The sequence below is a fragment of the Anticarsia gemmatalis genome, chromosome 9 (assembly GCF_050436995.1).
Source record: "Anticarsia gemmatalis isolate Benzon Research Colony breed Stoneville strain chromosome 9, ilAntGemm2 primary, whole genome shotgun sequence".
Lineage (NCBI taxonomy): Eukaryota > Metazoa > Arthropoda > Insecta > Lepidoptera > Erebidae > Anticarsia > Anticarsia gemmatalis.
The window spans coordinates 1,276,529-1,304,207 of NC_134753.1; the positions used below are offsets into that span (position 1 = coordinate 1,276,529).

General features: G+C 38.2%; 4 protein-coding genes across 4 annotated transcripts in view; 2 read left to right on the forward strand and 2 right to left on the reverse strand.

Moving 5' to 3' along the window:
• The window catches only part of kl-2 (dynein heavy chain 2, axonemal kl-2), a 79,013-nt gene that overhangs the window by 15,955 nt on the left and 35,379 nt on the right, over positions 1–27,679 (reverse strand). Inside the window, exons 33-52 of the mRNA XM_076118136.1 lie at positions 9,946–10,087; positions 9,223–9,360; positions 8,679–8,897; positions 8,120–8,363; positions 7,673–7,809; positions 7,231–7,386; positions 6,656–6,858; positions 6,136–6,321; positions 5,587–5,751; positions 5,017–5,129; positions 4,542–4,687; positions 3,921–4,104; positions 3,527–3,645; positions 3,142–3,248; positions 2,810–2,971; positions 2,515–2,663; positions 1,910–2,025; positions 1,380–1,532; positions 863–1,002; positions 266–407 (exon numbers count right to left, since the gene is read on the reverse strand). Of these exons, the coding sequence (XP_075974251.1) occupies positions 266–407; positions 863–1,002; positions 1,380–1,532; positions 1,910–2,025; positions 2,515–2,663; positions 2,810–2,971; positions 3,142–3,248; positions 3,527–3,645; positions 3,921–4,104; positions 4,542–4,687; positions 5,017–5,129; positions 5,587–5,751; positions 6,136–6,321; positions 6,656–6,858; positions 7,231–7,386; positions 7,673–7,809; positions 8,120–8,363; positions 8,679–8,897; positions 9,223–9,360; positions 9,946–10,087 (3,121 nt within the window). The remainder of the gene's footprint in view (positions 1–265; positions 408–862; positions 1,003–1,379; positions 1,533–1,909; positions 2,026–2,514; positions 2,664–2,809; positions 2,972–3,141; positions 3,249–3,526; positions 3,646–3,920; positions 4,105–4,541; positions 4,688–5,016; positions 5,130–5,586; positions 5,752–6,135; positions 6,322–6,655; positions 6,859–7,230; positions 7,387–7,672; positions 7,810–8,119; positions 8,364–8,678; positions 8,898–9,222; positions 9,361–9,945; positions 10,088–27,679) is intronic.
• LOC142975356 (lysozyme-like) lies at positions 10,932–12,101 on the forward strand. The gene is made up of 3 exons (XM_076118145.1): positions 10,932–11,122; positions 11,412–11,549; positions 11,956–12,101. Exons 1-3 carry the CDS (start codon positions 10,990–10,992, stop codon positions 12,084–12,086), a joined length of 402 nt encoding a protein of 133 aa, XP_075974260.1. The 5' UTR covers positions 10,932–10,989; the 3' UTR covers positions 12,087–12,101.
• Positions 20,088–21,105, reverse strand: LOC142975355 (lysozyme-like). Its single transcript, XM_076118144.1, has 3 exons — positions 20,926–21,105; positions 20,447–20,605; positions 20,088–20,361 (listed from the first exon to the last, which is right to left on the reverse strand). Exons 1-3 carry the CDS (start codon positions 21,056–21,058, stop codon positions 20,228–20,230), a joined length of 426 nt encoding a protein of 141 aa, XP_075974259.1. The 5' UTR covers positions 21,059–21,105; the 3' UTR covers positions 20,088–20,227.
• On the forward strand, positions 23,011–23,715 carry LOC142975352 (lysozyme-like). Its single transcript, XM_076118140.1, has 3 exons — positions 23,011–23,221; positions 23,307–23,465; positions 23,551–23,715. Exons 1-3 carry the CDS (start codon positions 23,089–23,091, stop codon positions 23,682–23,684), a joined length of 426 nt encoding a protein of 141 aa, XP_075974255.1. The 5' UTR covers positions 23,011–23,088; the 3' UTR covers positions 23,685–23,715.

The following is a 27,679-nucleotide window of genomic DNA, read 5'->3' on the forward strand; positions in this document are numbered from 1 at the left end:
GCACGCATAGTTATTTTAGTACATTATTTTAAAAAGGTCAAAAAAATTATGTGTATGTGCATGGAAAATTCCTTCAATATAATATAAATTTATATCTAGGTTGTAGAGTTCTGTGTCCAAAAGGTAAAAACGGGACCCTATTACTGTGACTTCACTGTCGTGCAGTCATAATCCGTGATATTTTGGACAGTCGAAATTTTCACTGATGATATACTTCTATTGCCGCTATAAGTTATTGAAAATGAGACAGTGCAATCATATTTACCCTCGGTCCAGTGATTGAGGCAAGTAGTTCCACTCCCTCTAAGAACTTGTAGGCGACTTCGAGTAGCGCCTCTCGCGGCCACTCCAGGAACCAGTTCGTTGTGGTCGCGTTAATCAACGCTGGGTATTGACGGATACGATTCCTGGTTGAAACAATAAACGAGTAGATAGGTAAGTTTTAAGTGTATTTGGTTAAATTGTATGTCGTTTTACAGAAGAATTAAGAAATTAACTTATAAAATTAATTGATAACAAGAGTACACCTTTGGCTTTTCACTTAAAATACTAAGTACGTTAATTTAAAAAAGGAATGTTCATATAAATAATAGATTTGATTTGATTGCCCCAACAAAGGTTGTTTACATTTCACGTCGTCTGATTAAAATATACTATGAGTCAATACAATCGTATTTAAACATATTTTGCTTCGTACAACAGGATAGAAATCTTTTTAAATAGTTTCAAATCCAAACGCCTGAAAAATTTAAGCTGGAGAGAAAAACTGTGAACAGAAAGCTCAGGAACACAAGATTCCCTCTTCACAATATTTTCCTCCACCCCTAAAACGCCAAGTATTCATATTTTATTACGAACATACCTGAACTCATCTCCAATAGGGCTGAAGCACAGCACAATGTGCATGTTAGCTCTCACTCGGTCCACTAGGAACAGATACACCACTTCCTGGGTCTGCATCAGGTTGGCCGCCTTCATGGGCTTCTCTAACGCTGATTTTATCTGGATAGGGCCAAATTAGCAGGAATGTATCGAGAAATGCTTATTTTTCTACTAGTGGCTTAGTTAATAATAACCGCGCGGTTCGATCTCTGAGGTTAAGACACTTGCCAAAGTTGTTCTGTGGATGGGTGCCCATCTTATAGTCGTTACTAGTAGTCACAAGCCTGAAAGCCTGACAATCGGTCTTACCGAATGGTATTGTATTATTACCTAGGTAAATGGGCTGTGAAAGTCCGATAGGCAGGCACTCCATGTATTATACAGGTCTATTCAGCTGCATTCAGTGAGACTGAAAGCCGGCTCCAATATGTTGGACAAAATATTATAATGGAATGATAATGATGAAGTAGTAAGTACACTCTGTAGACAATACTAACGTCTTCAAACTCATCAGGTTTATAAAGGTTGGTGACCTCCCCGCTGCTAAGCAGGTTATTGATGATCTCCGTGAAGGTCTCCTCCGCGATCTGCGTGTCGTTGAAGATGAACGTCGTCGTCTTCTGGTCCACGCCGCAGCTCGTGTATAGAATCTGTCGACACATAATAAAAAAGTAATAAAGTAATTCTACGTCATACCACGTCAGTAAATACGAATTTTTGATTTGATTTTTTAAGTCTGAATCTTTTGCGTGATAAAATGAAATATCTATACTAATATGCTTACTAATAAATGTGACAGTTTGTATGTATGGTTTTAACTCTTTCACGCAACAACTATTAAACGGATTGGATGAAACTTGACATGCGTATATACATAGCTTATCTACCAGAGCAACACATAGGTTATAGAAATACCTGCTTTTGCCTGTGGTTTCATCCGTGATATAAAATTATTATAAATAAGCGATATGACTGCGCAGACGGAAACCAGTAATAATCTAATTATGATAATTGAGAAGCTTTTAACCTTCAAGTCCTCCCTAAACTCTTTGATGCCGTAAGTCTTGGTGACGACCACTTGGAACGAGTTGTACTCGCATATGTACGACGCTAGACGTGTCAAGCTCTGACGACCGGAACCACCTGAAATTATGTCAACAGTTTAAAACAATGTTAAACATATAACCATAGTTATTTGTTGAAAAAATAGCCTACTAAATATATCTTACGATAGATTACAATACGGAAATATATTATGCAATAGACGTTATATTTTTTTATAAATACATATTATCTACATGATCTTCTTATGATGTGACTACGAAACGCTAACAAACGTTATTATGTGATAAGAAGATCAATACGCAAAACTGTCTATAACTCTTCAATACAATTATATTAAATAACCTACGGACACCCCTCTATACTTAGGTATACGTTATCGTACAATACTCGTTACAGTAAGCACCCATTCCCGGTTTCTGAGTACATTTAGCGGTAGTTTATCTATTCAATAGCGTATTTTTATATGACTTTAAACTCTAACTACCGGTAAATGTACCTCAGAAACCGGGGCTAAACAACAAGCAATACATTATTTACTTAACAGAAGATTATAATTTTTGTATGTACCAATGCCCACACAGAGCATGTGTCCTCTGGGCTGCGATATAACTCTGACAATACGACAAATATGTTCTATGGCATCCTTGAACAGTACTAGATCCATCTTCACCACGCCTGGACAACCGTTGTACTCTTCTAGTTGGTTTAGAATGTATCTGGATAGAATGGTAGTTGTTTTAATTTACGTGACATTATTGTAGATGATGCTTGGTTAGAGATTTCTTTTTGTGATGGTGATGATAGATGATGGTGAATAGTGATGATCAATGATGATGATGATGAATGTTGATGATGAGCTTACTTTCGCAAAGCAGCAGGATCATTGAGATCATCGTAGACCTCGAAGGGGTTGAGGAAGTGTCCGAAGATGGGCGCGCTCTTGGACGGGCACAGCGCGTGGAACGTCAGCTCAAAGTGCTTGCCCAGCATGTCACCCATGTGGTTCATGAACCAGTCGCGGTCCCTGCACACACATAAAATTGCCTCTTTCAAAATTTGAAGCTCACTGCCAGTTTTTACATTTAAGATGAACATTACTTGGTAACAACTTTCGTTTCGGGAAAATCAAGATAAAATAATATATTATATCAATGCGTCGTCGAGGCAAATGATAACATAATTATTATAACGTACTTTTCTTCAGTAAGTCTGTCGCAGAACACGCGGAAGCACTCGTGCACCCACAAGCGTAAGAACCTCGGCTTCGTATTAGTATAATCTTTATTACTACGCAGTAGACCCTGCAATACAAACAGTTAAGTTAACTAATGTATTTAAAAGTAACAACCATGGTTTTGCTTATAATAGGTGACATAGTAACCGGCGGTCCTGTATGACAAGATGTATGGATGTGAACGAGGTAAATTAAGTTTGTGAGTATCATAGTGAATGACTTTCTGTCTATCTCTCCCTATGGAAAACGGGCGTAATTTTATGTTGTTGTGTAGACGTTAACCATTAGATAATATACTTGGGAATAAAGAATCATCATAAAATATAAATCTGGAGTGATTCGTACCTGGAATATCTTAGAAATATCTCTTAGATTGAACAGATAGTGCATCTTGCTAGGCGTCGGCAGAAGCTTGGCGACGATGTTGTTGAACATATCTATCGTTGCTACCAATACCGTTTTACCTGGAACCAGAATTAATTATTGTAAGCCACGGCCCTAATTTCCTAGATGGCGAGCGGGGGACAAGGTGGTGACCTCACAAACTTGAACTGAAGATTTACTGATCCTCCCTATGTATTTTTAGGTTAGGTTAATTTACGTTTCTTTAGCCTGAGTTTTTTCAGACGCAATTTAAGGCCCTTAAAAATCAATAGACTACTTAACGAGTGGTGTAAGGTCCTGTTGTTACCGGAAGCTAAGAAAATAATATCAGAATATCGAGGGCTTTTTAACGTACCAACGGACTTGGTCTCCTCGTCAAACTCCTGCAGGTGCTGCGAGATCATGGTGCCGAAGATCTTGATGAGCTGCTGCGTGGTGGGCGCCGTGAGGTAGAAGGCGTGGAAGCACGACAGCAGGCGCGGCGGCAGGTGCGAGCGCGCGCCGCCCGGCGGGCCCGCCGCGCCGCACAGCACCATGTCCTGACCACCACATATTACTTACACTGACTTTTTTCGCAGTGCTATCATACTTAATTTAGTGGAAAAAATACTACCTCCTACAGGATAGTGTGATCTGAAAAGGGTTTCGCACAGAGAACGGTATGTATTGAAAAGGGATTAATCTGAATCATGAGAAAACAACACAGACTTCCAATTTTTTACGCGCCATTAAAGACTAACGCAAATCGCAAATGATGCATAATAATTTGCACGATTTATTCTTCAATTTTGCCAAATTGATTCCATCGAAATACACGATGGAGCGTAGATAGGTTTCCGAAACTCTTGGCAAATACTTAATCAAAACAAAAGTAACAGAATCGCGCCTCCGATTCACTTAACATTTTTCAGAACCTATGTAAAGAATAGTATCTCAGAGATATCCTTTGAAGTGGTTATAACAACATTTCCCTCACCTTGACATTCTTCCTCCACTGTTTAGCTCTGTCAAACCAGTATCCATAGTCATGCCACAAGCGCATCAGTTCCAAGGGTGGCTGAGAGCCGTACTCATCACGGACGGGCATGTTTATATCGTCCATAAACGCTATCATTCTTTTACCTACAAACAAAATTTACAAACCTCTTGGCAAGCAAGCTCGTTGACATATGTAAGTAAAGTTATCGTTTCGCTATCATTACTAGCCAATTTATGTGTGTATTATTACTAATAATACAGTTAGTCTCATTTAGAACCACTGTTGTCACCGGAAAAGTGTTGCTCCATCTAAATAGAGAATATTTATGTCGCATAACATCACATATTATTATTATGTAGTTACCGACACCGTCCGTTAGTCAACGCCTGTGAATTAGTCATATAAACTGATGAATTGAATGGCTCCACTTTTTACCAGCAACTTCTGAAATGATAGTAGCGTGTGAGCTCACCTCCAGCAGGTACATAGTTCCCTTTGGTTCTCTTCTCAAGTCTAGCTTCAATAATATCCTGGACGTTAGCTGCTGTCGTCTGAGCAGACATATTAATTACTTGTGTGCTGTATCTAATGTAAAAGGAAGAAAAAGATTGGTAAGACACCTTCTAATAAGTAAGTTAACGTTTTTTATGATGACTAGTGACTGCTTCTTCCTACTATTGCACAAGAGAGTTTCCTCCGTAATGATAGAGCGCTTAGGTTTATTAGAGTCTACCACGCCGGTCGTGTGCCATTCTATCAAGAACTGATTCATAGAACTATCAAGTAGGAAATCATCAAAATTTATTCCTTCATCGTTAAAAACAGACAAAGAATAACTTTTGTGTTTACGTCTAATGTACACAGAAGATTGTAGGGTAAAAAAAACAATTTGTAATAAACCCTAACTACTATAAAATGTGGATTAAAAAGGCATCATTATAGCGCCCGGCGCGGGCGTTTAAACGCTATACGCGAATGCTAATACAAGTGGTAAATCTATCTAGTGGTAAATCTCTTTCTGATGGAAAATCTTTATACTTACCTGCCGGGATCCAGTTGGACCAAGGTGCCTTGTATAAGGTAAGTCTTGCCGGTACCAGTGGGTCCTCCGATCAGAACCCCGAACCCTGCGCGGAGCATGTCCAGTGCTATGAGCTGCACGCGAATGAACTCCACTGTTGGAACTAGGATCATGTGGAAGCCCAGGCTAGGAGGAAAGGTAGACTGTCAGCTTTTTGAAATTGTCGTAATATCATTTTCTTGGAACAATGTATCAACATAATGTGCCTAGATTCCGCCCATATGTTTTAATATAAGTTAGAAGCAATTGGTCACATAACAAGTACGCTATTACAGGAAAGAACAAGGTGTTTGACTTAAATAATAGGATTCGGAACATAAGGAATTATGACATGAGACTTTATTGAAATCTACTTTTTTATGTAATAAGCTATGAGCAAATGACGAGTAGAGTATGAGTAAAAAGTTTACATAAATCGTAGCAAGCTTTATGTAGTCTTGGGCTTTCGTAACTGAAGCAAGGCGTCATATGAGTGTAGTTCAATACATACCTATGATAAAGTCAACAAACCTAGGATTGAATCTCCAGTTATCAGGCAGCTTCTCCTCCCAGGGCTTGAAGACCCGAAGGCGTTCATCCACGAAGTAGTCGTAGACGGTATCCTTGAGTGGAAAGACACCCTCATGCTCACGGACCCAGTTGTCCAGCTTGCGACGAGGCTCGTCTTCAAGAGTTGCGCAGACAGACCAGATCATACTGTAGATCATCAGGATATAAAACAAAAATTTATATTATACTTAAATATATAAAATCTGAATATCATAGATACAATCGGAACTATATCAGATGTCTAAAATTTTAAGTAACACCCCTGCGTCCACCGTATACGTACACGCGTATGCACGTTAGAAGTCATTGAGAGAATCAAGTTATAATTACAAGACGGTACAGTATGTAAAAATCTATGTGTGAACCTCGAAATCGATTACAAAGGTAAGAATTTTATTTGATTGAGCTATACCGTCGAGCAAAATCATGACTCAATCAAGTAATACTACGCCTGAGTAAAACTATGTTTGAATGTACTTACGCGAATAAAAACCTCATCTTAGACAATGACTCGTTATCCTCCTCATCCGGTGCAGGTGGTCCTGGCGGTGGGGATAGACCGAGCAGTCTGCACAAAGACCTGACGCCGGTCAGCTCTTGGCCTTTAACACTGGGACCTTCCGTCAGATGGAGCCGTTTGAGCTCTAGTACCGGAGTTAGGATGTTCAGGAAGTGGCGACGTAACTGTGAATTAAATTCTGTATAAACACGCCTGTTGTATGGTAAGTAAAATGTAAATTTAGAGCTTACAACCATTTACACCCAGAATTGACACATAATATGTTAGTAAACGTAACTGTCACTTTACTTTCGCATAGTAAATAAAACCGGCCAAATACGAGTCGGACTCACGAGCGAAGGGTTCCGTACCAAAAAAATACGAAATACCTTCGTATTTATTTTTTATTTTTAGTGTTTGTTGTTATAGCGACAACGGAAATACATCATTTGCGAAAATTTCAGATTTCTAGCTATCGCGGTTTATGAAATACAGCCTGGAGACAGACAGACTGTGGAGCCTTAGTCATAGGGTCACGTTTTACCGAACGTTCTTACCATCTCTCTATACTCAGGATCATCAACAGTGTCTAGCCAAGAGTTGGCGTAAGGCCACCAACCCCAATCCTTGTAGTCGTTGTACACCATGCCGTTACGAGACACTGTGGCTGGAGACGCCACGGCCAAGTCTAGGGTCTCGATAAGAAGAGATACCTGAAGAAATTTGGTTTACGATGTATGATAGAAAAAGACTAACAAAGAAGTCTAACAACATTAAGTCTTAAGATTTTCATAAAACGAATTGAAATGTAGGATAAAATAGTAAAGTGGTTGCTTTTCAAACCGAATGAATAGATTAATTTTAAAGAAAAATAAGATAGTATTAAACTCTATCGATGCCGTAACATGGTATGATGATTTAAATTAAATTAATTTGAAAGTACATATCATTTCTTTCTATCGTTCACAAAATATACCATTTTATGTTAATCCAACGAACCTGTGCAGGCATAGATATTCTCTCGCTGTTGACCAAAGTAAGTAGCTTGTTGTCATCCATCACAGAATTAAGGTTCTCAATCCATATGGCGTCCACGGGGCCATCAAATATGATCCACTTTTGATCGGGAGATTCATCTGTTATACAAAACACATTTCAACTATATTTGATCCGGAATAAACATGAAAGCTCAAAATTGACGACTTTGCATCAAAACTTTAAAAAATCTGAAACTGATTGTAAGCAAAAAGCCTTTGAGCTAAATTAACATTGCAAGCTTACTGGCTGGAGCCTATTGCTGGCAATAAGACAAATATAGACAGCAACAAAACCAAATTAATTAAATCGAGTCATGATCGATTCGTGACCATGGCAAAAACAAAATATACCACACTGTCTCCGAACTTCTTAAAATTCTGGATAGGATGCCCATAAAAGGTACCTTACCCTGACAAATAGTCCTCATAATAGACGAAAGCACTCCATCTTTCCACTCTCCAGTCGCCAGATTATACTCTCCATACAATTCTCCTAGTGTCAAAGCTTTAGGGTTCATAGGGAACACGTTGACGTTCTCAAAGCCAGGGACCCTTTCGCGATGAAGACGACTTAGTGTCATTTGTAACATCTTCCAGGAGACTGTCTTTGCTGTGTTCGTGTCGCCAAGGAGGATTGAGGAATGGCGAGAGTTCTAGGGGGGAGGGAAGATTAGATTTTTGTTATGTTGCGATTGAAGTCAGATTATGGATTACGGGGTGCCAGTAATGATTAAAAGATAATATCGTCTTTATATACGCATAAAGTGAATTTCTGAATCATACGAGAACACATCTTTATTTTGACTCAAATAACCGTGAATTACAAAAATAAGCACAGATATAAAAGACGTCTTAAAAACGGGATATTTTGTCATATTTGCGATAGCTCAATTGGTGTAGTTAATTAAATGGCTGGGCCAATAAATTACCTGAAACTTCTACTTCAGTTCGATTTGTAAGCTACTTACCTTAGTCTCAAAAGTCTGTATAACTTTATGTAACGCAGCTTTGACCGGCTGCAGTCCGACTATCCTCATCTCAGCTGATATGGCCCTCTCGAGGACCTCATAGTCCAGGGTCGGGACCTCCACGTCAGGGAAAATGTCCTGCATGATGCCGTCGAACAACGGCACGTCTTTAGCGGTCAGACGGGCTACGTTCATGTCTCGCATGGCTAAGATCACCATCTGGATAAAAGTAACATGTTATTGGAACGGGTGTTTTCAGCCAAGCCAATGGCGGTGTATTCTTCCCAATACTTAAAGCTGCAACAATGTGTTAATGCTTATGTAATAGGTACTTTTTTTTTCTTGTGTAGTTGCACTTGCATGTGATCTTTGCTTTAATTAGGTTGTACATTAAACCTAATGTGATATATTTTGTAAAACTAAGTAAAATGTTAGCAAACCTAGAATAAATAAATAAATCGTTTGACCCGACGGGCAAAGTGCGCCCTTCTACGTATCCCATCCCACTATTCTCTATATCTCAAATATCATAAGTGTCACAAACCTCAGATTCAGGTAAGTGTGGATAAGCTCTACGTTTCACTCCAGCATATCGAAGTAAAGCGACCATGGATCGCAGACCGAAGTCATAGTGGTCCTGCTTAGATAACTGTTGCATGGCTAACTGGTATAGAGTGAACACCTGGATTTGGGAACAAAAGTGACTCCATTAATAACACAGTGTAAGAATTGATGATTATTGTACTCATACAACATCGCCAAGAAAACTTTTATAACTACACTTTTATAACTATTTTTATTCAAAAACATCCTTTAAACGAACATAATAGTGCCTAAGTGTTCATTCACGTCGACTTTCGGGCGCGGTGGCGGGCGCGGTCGCGAAATATCAAACATATGGCGATGTACCGAAGTGTTCACGTACAAACCGTTCGCGCGGTCTAAGTCGCGGGCGAGCTAGCGGCGTCGCGCGCGGCCCGCGTGGCGCGCTCGCGCCAATATCAAACAAGTGAAGATGTTCGTGTGTGTTCACGTCGAACTAGCGGTGGCGGGCGCGATTCACTCGCGACGTCAAGTAAGTTCAACCGGTTTGAGCCAGTTTGAGCCAAGCGCCCGCCTGGCGGCCAACGTGAACACAAATCGCCACGTCCCCGCGCTCGCGACCGCCACCGCGCCCGCGAGTTCCAACGTGAACAAGCACTAAGAGCTCTTCTAAATTAAGCTAGTTTAGTTGTAACACAATGATCTATATCTTAGTCTTACGTACCTTTTTAGCATTAAGCTTATAAGCAGTAAAGCCATCAGAGAAGAGTGTGTTTTCGGCAATAGTGAGCGAGTCTGGCACGCACATAGCGATAGGACGGAACATGGACTTCAAGTTGTCTGGCAATTCTGTACGACCAGCGTACCTGGAGACAAATAAAACTTATTATTAGCAAACACTACACATTCAACTTTTAACCCTTACCTATATTTTTATTTATAATTATTTAAATATGGTATCAGGGTCACAAAACGACACAAACAGACAGAAGTAAACACATCAGTAGTGCCAAATTAAGGTCACGATTGATTAAAACAATGTAGTGAAAACGACCAAAACATGTGTCTAAATTAATAGCCAGAAATTGTAGGCTCTAGATATATAAGGCAGAAGCACTGTTTTTGAATTTAATAAAATTCCATCTGCGGTCTTGCTTTAGCAAATTAGCAAGACGAGTATATAAAACTTGCAATATTTATCAGGAAGGCGAAAACATACAATGTATTGCAATATAAAATTAATAAGTAATCGTTTCCGAGTTACCTATCAAGGTGAGCGTGCCTTTTGTTTCTCATAGAGTGAATACACACTGAGTACTTTTGCAGCGCATGTGTTAAAATTTTATAGTATGCAGAATGTATGCGTGGACGTACGTATACGCAATTGTACGCACGCACGAAAACGTACCCACCGTAAGTATACGTGCACGTGCGGTGGGTACGTATGAAGTATTACCAACAGATGCAAGACAATGCGAGCTTATATTCTAATATACACTAGTGTGAGTTTTGCTTACGTTGTAAAGAAGTAGTTGGGCGTAAGAAAACAAATAATGTATTAGTACCAGTCAGTACACCCTTTTATTTAGATAATAGATAAAGCATCTTAACAAATAACTAGGCATAAAAGATCGTGAGCATTTACAAGATCAATCATGATCTACGCTATAATATAAAAGCAAGAAGCGCTCAAACAGGGCTCAGAGTGAGTACCGCACACTCGCGTTGTATCATCTCTGTATAGCTGACAGTATCAGTCGCGGTAAACATGCACAAGTACATGATAGTCGTGCTCGTTGTAGCAGCTCTCTGTGCGCAGAGCGAAGCCAAAGTGTTCACGAGATGCGGCTTGGTGCAGGAACTGAGGAGACAAGGCTTCCCAGAAAAAGAACTTAGCGAATGTAAGCATTTTTTTTTCATTTAGTAATAGACAAAAATTTTAGTGTCAACTCTCTAACTAAAAATTGCTCTTGTGTCGCGAGGCCTTTTCAATATCCATGGAAACAACTATTTGTGAATCGCACAAATAATGTTGCTCGTGGGAATCGAACCCACGTCCTCCCGACGCAATGTTGGCGACGTGGTGACCTTAACCACTACGCCACGGAGGCATTTACTAATAACAGCTCACTTAGCAGACACATCCGTCCTTGCTAAAGAGTACAGTCCAGATTTTTTTTCCATTTCCAGGGATATGTATAATCGAGACTGAAAGTAACCGAGACTCCGCAACAGCAGGCGGCGGATACTACGGTCTTTTTCAAATCGGTCAACATTGGTGCAGTAAGACTACGAGTCCAGGGAAGGCATGCAATGTCACTTGTTCAGGTTGGTATCAGATATTAATTCCCGTATTCTATTATACATTAAACATGCAACGCTAGAGTTAAAAAGTTATGGTATCAGACATTTTAAATTGTAACGCACGCTTAATTCTCTTTTGAACGTCTGCGTATACGAGTATACGTACACTTATTTTCACATATGACTTGTCAAGCATCGCTGTAGAAATAATGGCAATGGTATAAAATTGACTGACGCGTATGAAAGGGAACCTTATTAATTAAGAACCTATATAACATAATAGCTTTCTTTATTATAATAGACATTATGTCTATAATATTGTTACGAAGTTTTGCAAACTTAATCCGCACTACGATATTTTCATTACAAAATATATTCCTTCTTTTGTTTTTATCAATTGTTAATATGTTAATTTTCTTCTTGATTTCAGACCTAACAACAGATGATATCACTAAAGCTTCAAACTGCGCAAAGAGGATAATGAAAAGCCAAGGCTTTAAGGGATGGGCTACGGGAGCCAGGTGCGAAGGCAAAAGACTACCAGACATCAGCGACTGCTGAAGATAACCAATATTATAAGAATATTTACAGAACACAAAAATAAAATAATAAGTCAGTGATGTAATAATGATTAGAAGACATGCATTCAATAATACAATAGATAGTAGAGACAATTATAGACGTATTATTAAAAACATCCCTGTTGTATCGTTAAGTCGTAAGAAGTTAGTTGCGAAACCAAACGCAATCCAGCGGATGCGCGGCTAGTGGCTACTATACGGATAAATACATCAATTGGTATGCTTTAGGTCTAAGTAAAACAATTAGGTTTCAAAATTACTTCACGAATCTATTTATAAAATAAACTCATAACAATGAATGGTATTTTGACTTATCATTTTTATTATGCTTTACATTCACAAAGAAACATTATACAAAAGAATGACAATGTTAGAACATCAGACCACCTTTTCAGTTTGTACGGTTTTCACCGTATCTCTTTGAGGAGTTGATATTGATAATGATAACTAAAGTTGATATTGAATGAAACTAGGAAATTAACTGAATGAATGTATTGAGTCCACTTGTAAAGTAATGATAAATGATAGATGTTGCTATGACGCGAACCGAACGTGAACTGACAAACATATGAAATGTATGGAAAATTAATACAGATTGATTTTGCTTACAATGCATAATTGCAATGTGCGGTTGCACCGTACATACTCCCGGGCGGGAAGTGACTAATGATGAGAAATGATGCTGATGGTGTAGTTAGTATGATCTGATGATACAGGGTGATAAAACAATTGATCTTAAATGGCTATGTTAGTAGATGATGTTCTAAAACTACACTTCTTAATGATTGGTGAAGTTGCCCTATCTTGTACACAAACACTCGAATCGCTTTGTATACTCGCGCACTGATTCACATGGACCACTTCACTCGCGTTATCGTTATGATTCGGGATATCACTCACACACATATCACTAGCACTGGCACGATAGTGTACGCTGGATGGTGCAGATGTAGACGCCAACTGCACGCTGTGGGCTCGTCGCCAACGTACGAAAAAGTACATAGCGAAGGCTAGCCCTGCCGCCCCCACGAAGTAGATCGCCACGTAATGATGGACATCGTGAAAAGACACACCGTCATCGACGGGCGCCTGTTCTGAGGCTGCTTTCATCTGTTTTATTTGTTCAGATATATTTTGCAGAGATGATTGGTAGCTTTCTTCCTTGTAGTTGTTGATAGGTAGTGATAAATTGATTATGTTATTTACTGGAGGTATTTCTACGGCGATAATGTCAGGCTTAATTTTTAAATCAGTCGTCTGTTGTTTGTGTGACGTAATTATGAATGTCTCACCTTTAATAATACAATTGTTTCCGAGCGCAATTATATTCACTCCAGTCACCTGTTCAGTAGTAATTTGATCTCCGCATATGATCCGCAGAGTGCAATGACCACAACATGTGATTATAAATGTATTTATTGTATTAAGCTCGGTCCATGTTGTTTTGCAGCTAGCGGTGATAGTTGTACAGGTATCTCCTTTTTGATTTTTGATGCAAAAATTTTGGTCTGAATCTCTTTGATAAATTGGTTTTTGTAACTGACAAAGGTTTGTATTGGCATTTAATTTGGTGCATTTTTGGAGATCATTTGCTGAAATTGGTACGTAGGTGTCTTTTCTGATATTGATAGCGATGTAATCTGATATTAATACAACGTTGAGCATGGCGTTTTCTTCAACTTGGTGTTGGATTGGAATCATGTGATAAATGTCGTAACTCTCTCGATTAACTAAAGGAATTTGTATTTCGAATATGAAGTATTCACGAGTCATACGTGCTTTTACTTGCATTATCTGGTAGATCTTGTATAAGTCTGTCACAATGCTGTTGATAGGTAAGGAAAGTTCTTTGGGCAACTGATTTGAAATTATGTTTAACTCATCTTGAAGTTGACCTGGTGTTATAATATGAACATTGAAGTGTTGGACATTGGTGATCGAATCCAATAATGAGTCTTGAATTTGCTTTAAACTATTAAGAATGTTGTTAGCAATCAAAGTTGATAGGATAAAATCTTCTGTGATTTCTACTTTTTCCACCTCATTTTTTAATTTAGTAACAGCTTGATCTAGGTTTATCAGGTGTTGATTGAATATTTTATGTTGTTTTTCCATTGTTTCTTCTACTCGTTTTAGCAAGTTGTTTTCTGCTTCAATGATAGAGGTCTGATTTCGCCATAGCAATGATAAATGTTTTTGATTTTGCCTAACCATGGTAATGTCTTTCTGATATTGTTCGGCGAAACGTTCGTCCAGTACGCCGAAAAGACTATTTGCAACGTAGCCAATCCCATTGATAAGCCCACGTCGCGTGCGCGTACGCGCTCCAAAGTGCTGATTTAGCAACAAGCGGTCGTAGTATTCCAATTCCATGAATCTGTGACGTAATTGTAACATAATAACGTCACAGTGGGACCTTCTTTTTGCTTGTGTACACAGATTTTCCAGATGTTTCATATAAATGTTAAATATGTTTGATCCACGCCAATACGGCTGCATGTCGTAATAAACTATTACTTTCCACTGATCTTGGATTAGGCTCATTTCTGAAACTCTGTCAAAATAAATTGCTTGATTGCTTTGTAAATGTGTTATATTATGTGCGCCTTGTACGTTGCAAATCAAAGATAATATTAGCAGTGCTGAATAAATTAGTGTAGAAAGGCAACTGAGTCCCCTACTTGTTCGAGCTTGATTGTCTAGCAACGGTGTTGAGTTATCTTGTTGATCTGAAGTTGACGTTTGTTTATCAGGCTCGTCGACGGAGCAGTCTAGTAAAGGAGTTAGTTTGATGATAGGTCGACGCATGAGGCCATTTTTCGTTTGAAGTGTGACTACTCTTACATAGCCGTCACTCCCGGGGTGCACTTGAGTCACCCGTCCCATCGCCCACTTTCCTGCTGGTAGATTGGCGTCATGAATTAACACTAGGTCGCCAACCTTCAAGTTTCCTCTTGATCGTCTCCACTTGCTCCTCGTGTTTAATTGTGTCAAATATTCTCCACGCCAGCGCTTCCAAATATCTTGATAAATTCTTTGAGATAGATTCCATCTTGTGCGTAGATCTCTCTCTGTTTCATAGAGTGTTAGGTTTGGTCCACTTGCTAAGAAGTGAGCTGGAGTGAGATAGTTTAAGTCAGCTGGATCCTCAGTTAACGGGCATAACGGTCGGGAATTTAGACAACCTTCCAATTGATAGAGCACTGTACTAAATTCCTCGAAGGTCAATTTTTGTTCCCCCACAACTCTTTTCAAATGATACTTAAGGCTCTTTACAGCCGCCTCCCATAATCCTCCTGCTGATGGCCATGAGGGTGCGTTAAAGTGCCATTCGATTCCTATCTTTGTTATTTCCGCCTGAAAATCTTCATCAAATGTTCTCAAAATTTCCTGATATTCGTTTTGCAAAACTTTGCTAGCTCCAATGAAATTCGTTCCCTGATCACTGTATAAATTGCTTGGTAGTCCTCGCCGGGCAATCATCCTACGAAGAGCTGCTATGAATGCTGACGACGTCAAATCAGAGACTAATTCCAAGTGAATAGCTTTCGTTGCTAAGCATATGAATACGGCAACATATCCCTTGGTCGTCTTGATCCCCCGTCCCTTATTTGCTTTGATAAAAACATGACCTGTATAGTCGACACCAACATTTTGAAAGGGGCGAGATGGGTTCGTCCTTTCTGGAGGTAAGTCTCCCATAATTTGGTGCTGATTGCTAGGGTTATAACGACGACATTTAACACAACGTCGAACTTGGAACTTGACCGCTCTGAGTCCGCCAACGATCCAATACTTTTGACGTATAAATGCTGATGTTAGCTGAGGTCCGCCATGAAAGGTTAGAATGTGACACTCGTCAATGATAAGTTTCGTTAAATGACATGTTTTTGATAGAATTATGGGATGTTTCATTTGATGATCGATGTTTGCACGATTGAGCCTTCCCCCGACTCGAAGAACACCGTCCTTATCCAGGTAAGGATTCAGGTTCAATATTTTGCTTTTATTTGATATAGGTTTACCTTGTTTCAATTTATGTATTTCTTCTATAAAATCTATTTCCTGTACATATTTAATTAGTTTTAATTTAGCGACTCTTATTTCTTGTAATGTCAAGTGTTTTGTTACCGGTATTTCATTAAATCGCAATTTTCTGAATAGTCTTAAAAGCATAGCATAAACGTTGGAAAGTTTTGTGAATGAACTGTATTTTGAAATTAGATACTGTATTATGCTGCTGCTTTCGGTGTTTTGCTGAGTTACATTAACTTGTAACTTTTTGATATTTTTTATTTCTTGATCTGTTGTGTAACTGAATGATTTAGGTTGCTTGTCAGGGTCGAACATAGAAAGCCACGAAGGACCCTTCCACCACAGAATATGATCTTCAAGCTGACTCACGTTCAAGCCTCGACTGGCACAATCCGCTGGGTTATCTGATGATTTGACGTAGCGCCAGCAACTTGAAGGCATGATAGTAGTTATCTGACGTACTCGATTTGCTATAAATGATTTCCATCTTGCTGGGTCACCATTTAGCCATCCTAACACAATCATTGAGTCGATCCAGCCGTAAATACTTAGGTTGTAATTCGATAGACACTGTTGTACTTTTGAAATCATTTTTGAAAGTAATAGAGCTCCTAATAGCTCTAACCTTGGAAGTGAAACTGCTTTGCTGGTTGGAACTAGTCTCGTTTTCCCCACTAGTAGCACTGGTGTTGACTGATTACACCCTTTGATTCGACAATATATCACGCACGCGTATGCTTTTTGGGACGCATCGCAGAAACCGTGTATTTCTATATTATCGTTTTGTTTTGTGCCTATCCAGCGTGAAACTTTTAATTGATTCAGACGACAAATATCATTTCTGATGCCTATCCAATCGTTGAGAATATCTTTAGGTAATTGATCATCCCAACTGATATCTCGCTGCCAAACGTTTTGAAAAATTATTTTTAGTTTCGTTGATAGAGGTGACAGCCATCCCAACGGATCGAATAACTTTGATATATCCGATAATAACGATCTTTTAGTCACTGGCAATTTTGATGGTTCAATTTTTAATTCAAATTTGAAAATATCTTCGTTAGGGTCCCAAATGAGCCCTAGTGTTTTTGTTGGTTCTGACTGCTTGAAACTGAAATTATCTTGACTGTTGTTATCGATTGATATGTGATCTAATAGTTCAGGCACATTTGATTTCCATTTTCTTAGATTGAAACCTCCGGACTTGAGAAGTTTGATCAGGTCTTTTGTCAATAGTTTTGCTGATTCAGCAGAATGTGATCCATGAAGTAAGTCATCCATAAAAAATGAATTTTCAAGGACTTCGGGCGCTAAGCTATTGGTGTAATTGCATTTCTCGTCGTGTGCTAATTGTTTTAGTGTCATCATCGAGAGAAATGGCGCAGCCTTGGTGCCGTACGTAACAGTTGTTAATTGATATTCCTGCAGATTTGGTGATGAATCACGCCAAATAATTTTCTGAAAACGCTGATCCTCTTTGTGAATCCTGATTTGGCGGAACATTTTTTCAATATCCGCAGTGTATGCAAATTGATACTGTCTCCATTTAAGGATTAGACCCTGTAGGTCTTGCTGCAGATTCGGCCCGGCCTCCATCACGTCATTTAAGCTATAACCTGATGATGTCTTTGCAGATGCATTGAACACAACCCTCAACTTGGTAGTGGTTGAGTCCGGGCGCAGTACATGATGATGAGTTAAAAAACAATCTTGTGTTGAATCACTGCTGTTCACTAATTTCATGTGACCTAGTTCTTGATATTCGATCATAAATTTTTGATACTCATCCCGAATGTCTGGGTGTTGTTTAAACTTTCGCTCTAATGATTTAAACTGTGCTATTGCTTTTGGTTTAGATGCTCCTAACATTTCCGAGAAATTAGGCTTTAGAGGCAGTCTTACTTGATACCGACCATCCTCTTGTCGTATGGTAGTTTTCTGATAATACTCCATAGTCTGCTGATCCCCTGATGATAACGAAGTTTTGTCAGTGATGTCTTCTATTTCCCAGAACTGCTGAATGTCGTCCAGGTTATTTAAAATTACATTGCACTGAAATGATTGAATGATATCTCCACTTAATATCCACCCAACTCGTGTGTTTTGAGCTGACGCAGATTCTTCGGTCTCTCTACAGACCCCCTCTAATATTAATTTTGAGTAAACACTACTGCCAAAAAGTAAATCGACAGGTCGGCTGATATTGAAATCGGGATCTGCTAATGTTATGTTCTCCAAATACGACCACTGTGGTTTTTCAAATGTACGATTAGGTAAGTTCTTGATTAATTTATTCATGATGTAAACATCAACATCAAATTCGAAGTTATTTCTCATTGATGCGCATTTAATACTCATAATACCCTTACAGTTCGTCTCCTTTTCGCCTACTCCCGAGATGATTCCCGGGCATTTTTTGCGTGAAATGCCTAACAATTGTGCTGCGTTCTCGCTGATGAGAGACATTTGCGAGCCTTGGTCTAATAGTGCTCTTAAAATATGAAATGATCCGTCATTTGTTTGGACTTTAATCATTACAGTAGGTAAAAGAACTTCAGGGAAATTATGTTGTAAAGACACGTGCGAATTGCCTCGTGACAGCTGCTGAGTTTCGGATTTCGTAGCGCCTGACGCTTGGTCAGTGACTTTTGCAATGCTTGCAACGGAAGTCTGGCTTGGTTGCGAAAACGCCGCATGTAATAATGTGTTATGATTTTCATTACATTCTCGACATCTTTTATTTGAAATGCAAGCATTTCCGTTATGACTATAAAGACAATTTTGGCATACTTTTAATTTCGTCAACGTTTTGCGTCTAATTTGTGGCGACATATTCAAAAACTGCGAACAGTAAAAAATACCATGGTCATTTGTTTTGCAAATAGGGCATTTATAATTGTGTTTTGCTAAATTAACGTTTCTGTTATTTGTCGATTGCGAAATTTGTTCATGCGCAGTAGATGTTTGTTGCTTTGATTGTATTCCTCCAAATGAAGATTGCTTGAAGTTTGATGTATAATTATTCGATTTATGATAATTAGTTTCTTGCTTCCTACGTGTAGTCTCCATTGAGGTGAATTTGGTTTCTAAAAATGATAGAAAATCTTGTATTTTCGGTAGTGCCCTAGGTTCTTTTAAGGAATCGGCGTAGTCCTTATAAGTCTCCGAGTCTAGTTTCGGAGTCAGTATATGAATAAGTAAAGGATCCCATGAACTTACGTCCACCCCCAAGTTCTTGATTGCATTGAGACTCTCGACGGTGGTGTCATGAAGACGCTTGATGTTGTTGATAGTAGCATGTTGCGAAGTTGGGATGTTTAATAGTGTATCTAAATGAGAACTACAGATGAGCTTTAGATTATTATATCGTTGATTTAAAATATCCCAGCTGATGTTATAATTATCAGATGATATTGTTAGATGCTGAATTAGTTTCTCAGGTTCGCCCCTCAACTTGCTTTTGAGATGCTGCATTTTCTGAGCATTTGATAGCGAATAATTGTTGTGGATTGTTTCTAAAAATAAGTCCTTGAAGGACGTCCACTGCTGATAAGAACCATTGAAGATAGGAATATCCAATTTCGGTGTTGATTTGACTTTATGTGCAACGGACGACAACTTACAGTTTATAGCCCTTTTTAAGTCGTTAAATATTTTCTCCTGCTCAGAGAATATTTGTTCATATTGTTCGTCAAATTCCTCTAACTCTCCATCCAGTTCCCAATGCAAGGTGTCGATTGTAGACCATCTTGACTGAAGAGTTTTTAGAGCGTCTTCCATTTCCCACTTGTCGGAAATGTTATCTAAATTTAATTTTTCGACAGTACGCTGAAATGCTCTGATGTTGCTTGTTTGCTTTTTGAGCATATCATCTGTCTTACTACGAAATTTTTTATTGGTGGTTATCAATATAAATAGAGGAAAAATGTAAGTAAAATAATGCATCTGACAGTCGTATTAGTCTTTATTCTCTTAGGGTAATATAGTACCTATACTTATATTAAAGGTGATATATTTAGTAAAACTAATGGCAACGATTTGGTTTACTTGTGATTCTTATTTAAATATACTATGGTAAAAACTTGCTTAGCATTTGCTAATGTCAGGCAGTGGCTTGCCCCTGCACTTGTTGATCCAGCCGTACCACGCGTTGAAGTTGTGACGTCGGAATATGATCTTGGCGCAGTTGGACGCCCTCGTGATGTTGTCCGTGATCAGATCTGCAAGTGACACGTGCACATGTAACATCAGCTGCTCCACATAGTGAGTGACATAGTGCGTCATGTATGTATGTATGTATGTTACCTCTACATCTAACGTTGCAGTCCTTGCCGGGCGAGCTGCCGGTGCTGCACCAGTACCTGTCGTTGATCTGGAACAGGCCCCAGTCCCGCGAGCCGTTACTGTTCACTGGACCTATCACCGCCGTGTTGCGACCGCTCTCCGCCTCGATTAGACACACCCCTACGACACAACAATCGTTACTAGATACAGTACATTGCAGGTAACTGATTAAAATTGTATAGCTAGCAGCTTTTACATTTTAACATGCTACCCAACCGACTCAACGTCATTTAACCTAGTGGCTACAGACAAAGTTTAAAAATACAGTTGGTCAATGTTGTCAATGTCAACTAGCTATCAAGCTAGGCAAAATTTTAATGTAGGCCACTATGCTTTATGAAGAATTTTTCAGTTAGCCATATGGCTATTTTAACCAGCAGTGTGCAATCTTTTCATACTACATACGACCTATTCAATACACTAAAGACAACACAACTTACAATCACGCAGCTGGTTCGCGGGGAAGCCTTGTCTCCTCAGTTCCTGCACCAAGCCGCATCTCGTGAACACTTTGGCTTCGCTCTGCGCACAGAGAGCTGCTACAACGAGCACGACTATCATGTACTTGTGCATGTTTACCGCGACTGATACTGTCAGCTATGCAGAGATGATACAACGCGAGTGTGCGCTACTCACTGCGAGTTCTGTCTGAGCTACAGCACATGATACACTTTATATATAACTCGCTGTTTGTACCCGACGCTAGCTTACTGCTATTCTGTAGCTGTGCGGGGATTCCGTTTTATCTATGTAGGTGACACAAAACGTGAACCTTTTGTGAACTTCCGATTGCAATGATTTTGATAATTAAAACAATCTGATACGTACGATAAGTACAATTGATAATTCAATTGAAGACTTTTATAGTAGCACTATATCAAAAGTTTTAAAGTTATCCCCCACTGCTGTGAACACTATTTCAAAAAGTTGGTTCGTTGTCTTATTTCGGACATTTTGAACTTGGCTACAACTACTTCTAAATCTCTAAAATACAAATTAACGTTAAAATGTAAATTCAATTTGAAATGACGTATGTGTTTGTAATTAATCTATCTTATAGGGCTGAAATTTAGCATGCAAGTGCATGTTATTACGTTAGCGTCCGCTAAGAAAGATTTTTGATAAATTCCACCATTGAGGATAAAATAGGGGATGAAAGTTTATATGAGACTTTATCAATTTTAAACCCATCAGGCTAAGACTTTACATGCATAAAGTTACGACGTACATAGGTATCCACCAAGAAAGAATATTGATAAATTCTACCCGTAAGGTGATAAAAAGTTTGTATAAATCTTCTTAAATGAATACAATTTTTACGCGGACAAGGTCGCGGGCGGAAGCTAATATATAAATGCGATATTATTTATAACTGATTTAAAAGAAACCCAGAACTAACATTTTTAAGCATGACTGTACATTCATTAAGCGATAAGCGAGTTTACTTGAAACGATTATGTAAAACATATTGAAGCAGTTCAACAGACTATCATTTTCGCTTGATTTTAATCAGTGTTATTTTAACGTTCTCATGGCACAATTATTTTAAGTAGATATGATAATATCACACTTATTTAATGATTACATTATTATGAATTTGTAAAATTTTAAAATGTCTTGATGTTTCTGAACTGCAAACAAAGTATGTCCATAAAATCCATGTTGGTGCTACTATTGCATGGGGAAAAGAGATCCATTCTCACCATTTTTTTAATTTCCCACACAAAAAATATTTATTTTATGTCTTTTACAAGTTTCGTAAAAGGCAATTACAATCAAACAAGTTCTTGAAAAAACGCATAGTCCCCCATCCGCTTTTGGACATTGTGGTAGACATAACGTCTAACCACTCCCTCATTCTGGAGGGATATTCTTGCCCAACAGTAAGACAATAATGGGTTAAATTTATTTACAATCAAGTAGGTATGCCTTTTTTGTCTCTGCCATACATATTAAGAATTGCAACAGAATTAAGAGGTTATCTACATTTGATTTTGTTATAAAAGAAAAAAATCGTCCTTGACAAAAGCATCATCTTAAAGGTGAGTCTACACTACAGGTGCCCAGGACAAGCGGAATAAAAATTCGCGTAGCGTGGACTGACTTGCGCGCAACACACGAGCGCACTTCTCAAAGAAACTTGTGCTCGGCTCATGCTCCATTCGTGCTTGGCTCCTCTAGCATAGACCTACCTTAAGATCAACATCCATATTCCAATCTAATATTTCTAAGTCACTAAAATGTAAGTCTGCTTATCTTAACACCAAGATCCTTAAGAAAGGATTCTAATTATAACGATTACGTCGCTATCAAAATAGCCATGAATAATAATTTAATTATATTATCAATTACATTTCATTCTTTATTTTTCAAATCAAAAGATAAGACAAAGAGTTCATTAGTATCTGTGTCACCCACATAGATAAAACGGAATCCCCGCAAACGTTTTAGAATCGATTTAGTAGGGTTTTGTATGTAGAACAAACAAATAGCGAGTTATATATAAAGTGTATCATGTACATTAGCTCAGACAGAACTCGCAGTGAGTAGCGCACACTCGTTGTATCATCTCTGTATAGCTGACAGTATCAGTCGCGGTAAACATGCACAAGTACATGATAGTCGTGCTCGTTGTAGCAGCTCTCTGTGCGCAGAGCGAAGCCAAAGTGTTCACGAGATGCGGCTTGGTGCAGGAACTGAGGAGACAAGGCTTCCCGGCGAACCAGCTGCGTGATTGTAAGTATATGCCGAGAGTTGTCGTGTGCTGTTATTATATAAAGCTGAGTTTGTAGTATGTATAACAATGTTTGTCGTATCGCAGGGGTGTGTCTGATCGAGGCAGAGAGCAGTCGCAACACGGCGGTGATAGGTCCAGTGAACAGTAACGGCTCGCGGGACTGGGGCCTGTTCCAGATCAACGACAGGTACTGGTGCAGCACCGGCAGCTCGCCCGGCAAGGACTGCAACGTTAGATGTAGAGGTAACATACATACATACATACATGACGCACTATGTCACTCACTATGTGGAGCAGCTGATGTTACATGTGCACGTGTCACTTGCAGATCTGATCACGGACAACATCACGAGGGCGTCCAACTGCGCCAAGATCATATTCCGACGTCACAACTTCAACGCGTGGTACGGCTGGATCAACAAGTGCAGGGGCAAGCCGCTGCCCGATATTAGCAAGTGCTGAACATGCTCCACCGACTGTTTTATGAATATTGTGTAATTTAGATTTAAGCATTTAAGAGAATAAAGACTATTAACCTACCATATTTTACTTTAATTTGACCGTTTGGCAATCGAAATATATCAGACGATACGACGGCGACGTCCAAAATTATAATATTGTAGATATTCATGAATAAAAACTTAGAACAACTACACTCTAAATAATGAATACTTACATCATAATATAAAGAATGGTGGAAATTATAGACTAGATGTTGTCTATAATTCATTTAATTAATTAAGGCGTGAGTTTCTTGCCGTTTCTGCTCACGAGCAACCAGCTTTTCCGAAACGGACAAAAGAAATAAAATATGTGACTATTTCAAATACTTTGTGCGAAGTTTACGAAATTAAGGATAATTTGAATTTGAATTAGATATTTAAAGTTTTTCGTTTTTATTTAAATTACTTAGAAGGAAATAACAATAATTTCCAAAATCCGATAGGGTAGTTGACAAAGTTGCCGATGTATGCAAATTTTGAATAGTTTTGAAATTAAAATTATTACAGTCTTGAATATTAAATTTTTCAGGCACTAACTTGATCCTAACAAAAATACGAAAGCGACTCGTATGTCGTATTTTGTACTAGAATGTGGTTTTCACATTTTATTAAGAGTAGCTGATTTGACTGGTACTCAACTACACCCTATTGTCCAAACTATTATGTGCGTGTGCTCTGAGGGCCACTCTCTCGAATTTCTTTGAAAACATGTTCAGGATTTAGTGAACATTCCCAAAGAATTGTGAAAGTTGGAACCAGATTTTGTGAAAATCAAATAAGGGAATTATGGGCTTTAAAGTTGGACCCTCAATCCGCACATAGAGGATTGAGGGTCCACTTGTACCGGATAAACTAAGGGCACTAAAGAAAAAGTCTTTACGCCAAAATGTAAGATAATGCCAAGCAAAAATTGCGGACACAAGAAATTACAAGAAAAACATTGTATTATTTTCCATACCTGCGTTCAAAATGGACCCTCACGTGGAAAGATTATTACGCTTATAATAACAAAACCATTAACTTTTGGCTACTCTTTGAAACCCTATATTATAGTATATAAATTGTGACATTTTGTGAAAGAAATAACAGATCACGATATCATGTTGGTTAAAAATTATCACCTAGTTAAAATTCGGACCCTCAGTCGTCCACTTTTTGGTTTTCGTTTTGTTTCGCTTAACGTATGATAGCTAACAAAAACACAAAATTGTCTCCTTTTGTGGAAAAAAATGTGCAACAAATTGATATAATTTGTTAATAATAATAATTACGTTAAAACAACAAATTTTAATTTACACTGAATTGACTATTAATGTATGTGGGTAGGGTGACATTAATTTTGTTTTTGCCCACCTTTAATTTTTAATGTAGTGTTAATTCTGAGTGATGTTTTTGTGTTGCACAATAGTCGCTATTAGTTTAGTAAGCAATATCGTTTATGTGAGTGCATCGGAAGTGATTGGTGATAAGGATTTGTTGCGAGTTCTATGTAACAGTGATAATTACGTTAATGCATTTATAAATATTTAATGTGCAATCAGTGGCGGATTTGCAGTCCTAGCCGCTATAGGCCCCATGCCCTGTGCCGCCCCTTTTTCAGAACCCATCATACATGTAGACTGGATACATAGTTCTTTATTGACGATAAAGAATTGACTAACTATATCCAGTCTTTGAATTGTTTAAACAAATTAATTAATGTTAACTATAAGCTGCTAGTTTATAATAAGTATTTTCCGAGGTTTTAGGGATGATTAGATACTTACATCAATAAAACATTTGAAAAGGTCATAGGATTTATTACTTAATTGTTTACTTAGTTGTATTACGTAATGTTACAAAACTCGTCTGCACTTAAGCGCAGCAAAATTATTTATCAAATCTTCGCAATCTAATTTGGTTAAAAAATCAGCTTCTATGTTAAGCAGGGCAAGATCGTTTAACCTCTGCTCCGTCATTGTGGTGCGTAAATAGTTCTTGACTCTGCGCAAACAAGAAAACGATCTTTCTCCTGTACAGTTACTGGCAGGTGTACACACACACATACGAAGAGCAACGTCCACGTTTGGATAAATGATTTCAAGACCTTCAGTTCGTAACCATTTCAATAAACTGACTGCACTCTTTCGCTCCTCATTTTTTATGCTGCAGTGAGAACGAAAATGAAGACATTCTTCTGTAAAATTTTCTTCTAAGTTAGTAGGATAAATTATTTGCAATGCTTTTCTTGCTATTAAATGCTTTCTCTTCGCCTTCTGAGATGCTTAGATTCGTCAGGTTAATAATAAAGTAAAATTTATCATAGAGCAGTTTATATGCATCCCGGCGCCTTTTTAGTTCTTCTGACAATGTGTCAATTATTACCAAAAAGGTATTTATTCTAAAATTTTCTCGGCCACTTTTGTGTTCCGTCTCTTCACCTGTATTTATTTCACCAGGAAGCAGCTTACGCTTTCGAACGCGTCGAAAATCTTTTTCATATTCCTGCACGAAGGACAGTTTACTGGCTTTTAACTCGAAATAATCGAATTTTTCTCTTGTTTCTCCAACAAAATGTACAGTTCTATGACAATGGTAATGTCAATATCCACACTCTGAAGTTTTTAACTTGTGGCGTTAATGCGATCCAGTAAAAATCCCCAAAAAACAACCAAACTCTACATTTATTAATCTATGCTGCAATTTAAAAGGGTAAATGAAGTCCAACGCTGCTTCCATTACAAATTTTAGACATTAAAAAAAAAACATTCTGAAAAAGCTATTTTTAGTAATAATTTTTAGTAAGTTATGCAAAATGTTGTCACCCTATTTCATTATTTTCATACTAAATTAAAATTGATTTTCTTATACAATAAAAGATGTTTTTATTAACCAATGGTACTGTATTTGTAGCACATTTTTTTCTCTACAAAAGGAGATAATTTTGTGTTTTTGTTAGCTATCATACGTTAAGCGAAACAAAACGAAAACCAAAAAGTGGACGACTGAGGGCCCGAATTTTAACTAGGTGATAATTTTTAACCAACATGATATCGTGATCTGTTATTTCTTTCACAAAATGTCACAATTTATATACTACTAGCTGACCCGCGCAACTTCGCTTGCGTCACATGAGAGAGAATGGGTCATAATTTTCCCCGTTTTTGTAACAATTTTCGTTGCTAATCCGCTCCTATTGGCCGAAGCGTCATGTTATATAGCTTATAGCCTTACTCGGTAAATGGTCAATACAAAAATATTTTTTCAATTCGAGCCAGTAGTTCCTGAGATTAGCGCGTTCAAACAAACTCAGCTTTATAATATTTGTATAGATAAGAGAACTTCAGAGCTAAGTAACAACCGCGTGCATCCATCTCTAAGGTTAAGCTACGCTTGCCGAGGTTGTTCCGTGGATGGGTGACCATATACTATAATATAATACTCATAACTACTTAAAAGAATATACAATTAAAATAACACGAAATTCTACCAAATACCACTAAATGGGTATAATATTAACATTAAATACGAAAATAATGTAATTAAAACTACTTAAAAGAATATACAAACAAATTTAAAACGAAATATTTAGTGGAAACTATTTCAAACTAATTTCAATTCGAAAGAGTATAACCTCAACTGATTAGAATAACGTAAGTAGCATAATAATCAAATTTCGGTTAAAAATCTCCAAAGCGTAGGCTTACCTAAGACATAAAACGTAATGATAGTGCGATTTAATATTGCCAGTAGCGCCATCTAGTGAAAGCGCCAGTGCAACCGCAAAGCGGTGGAGCGGTTTCTTCCGATTGTCGCTGTTTTCCGTGGGAATGAGATATTTTCCCGGAGTAAAAAGTAGCCTATGTCCTTTCTCGGATATCAAAGTATCTCCATACCAAATTTCACGCAAATTGGTTCAGTAGTTTAGGCGTGATTGAGTAGCAGACAGACAGACAGACAGACAGACAGACAGAC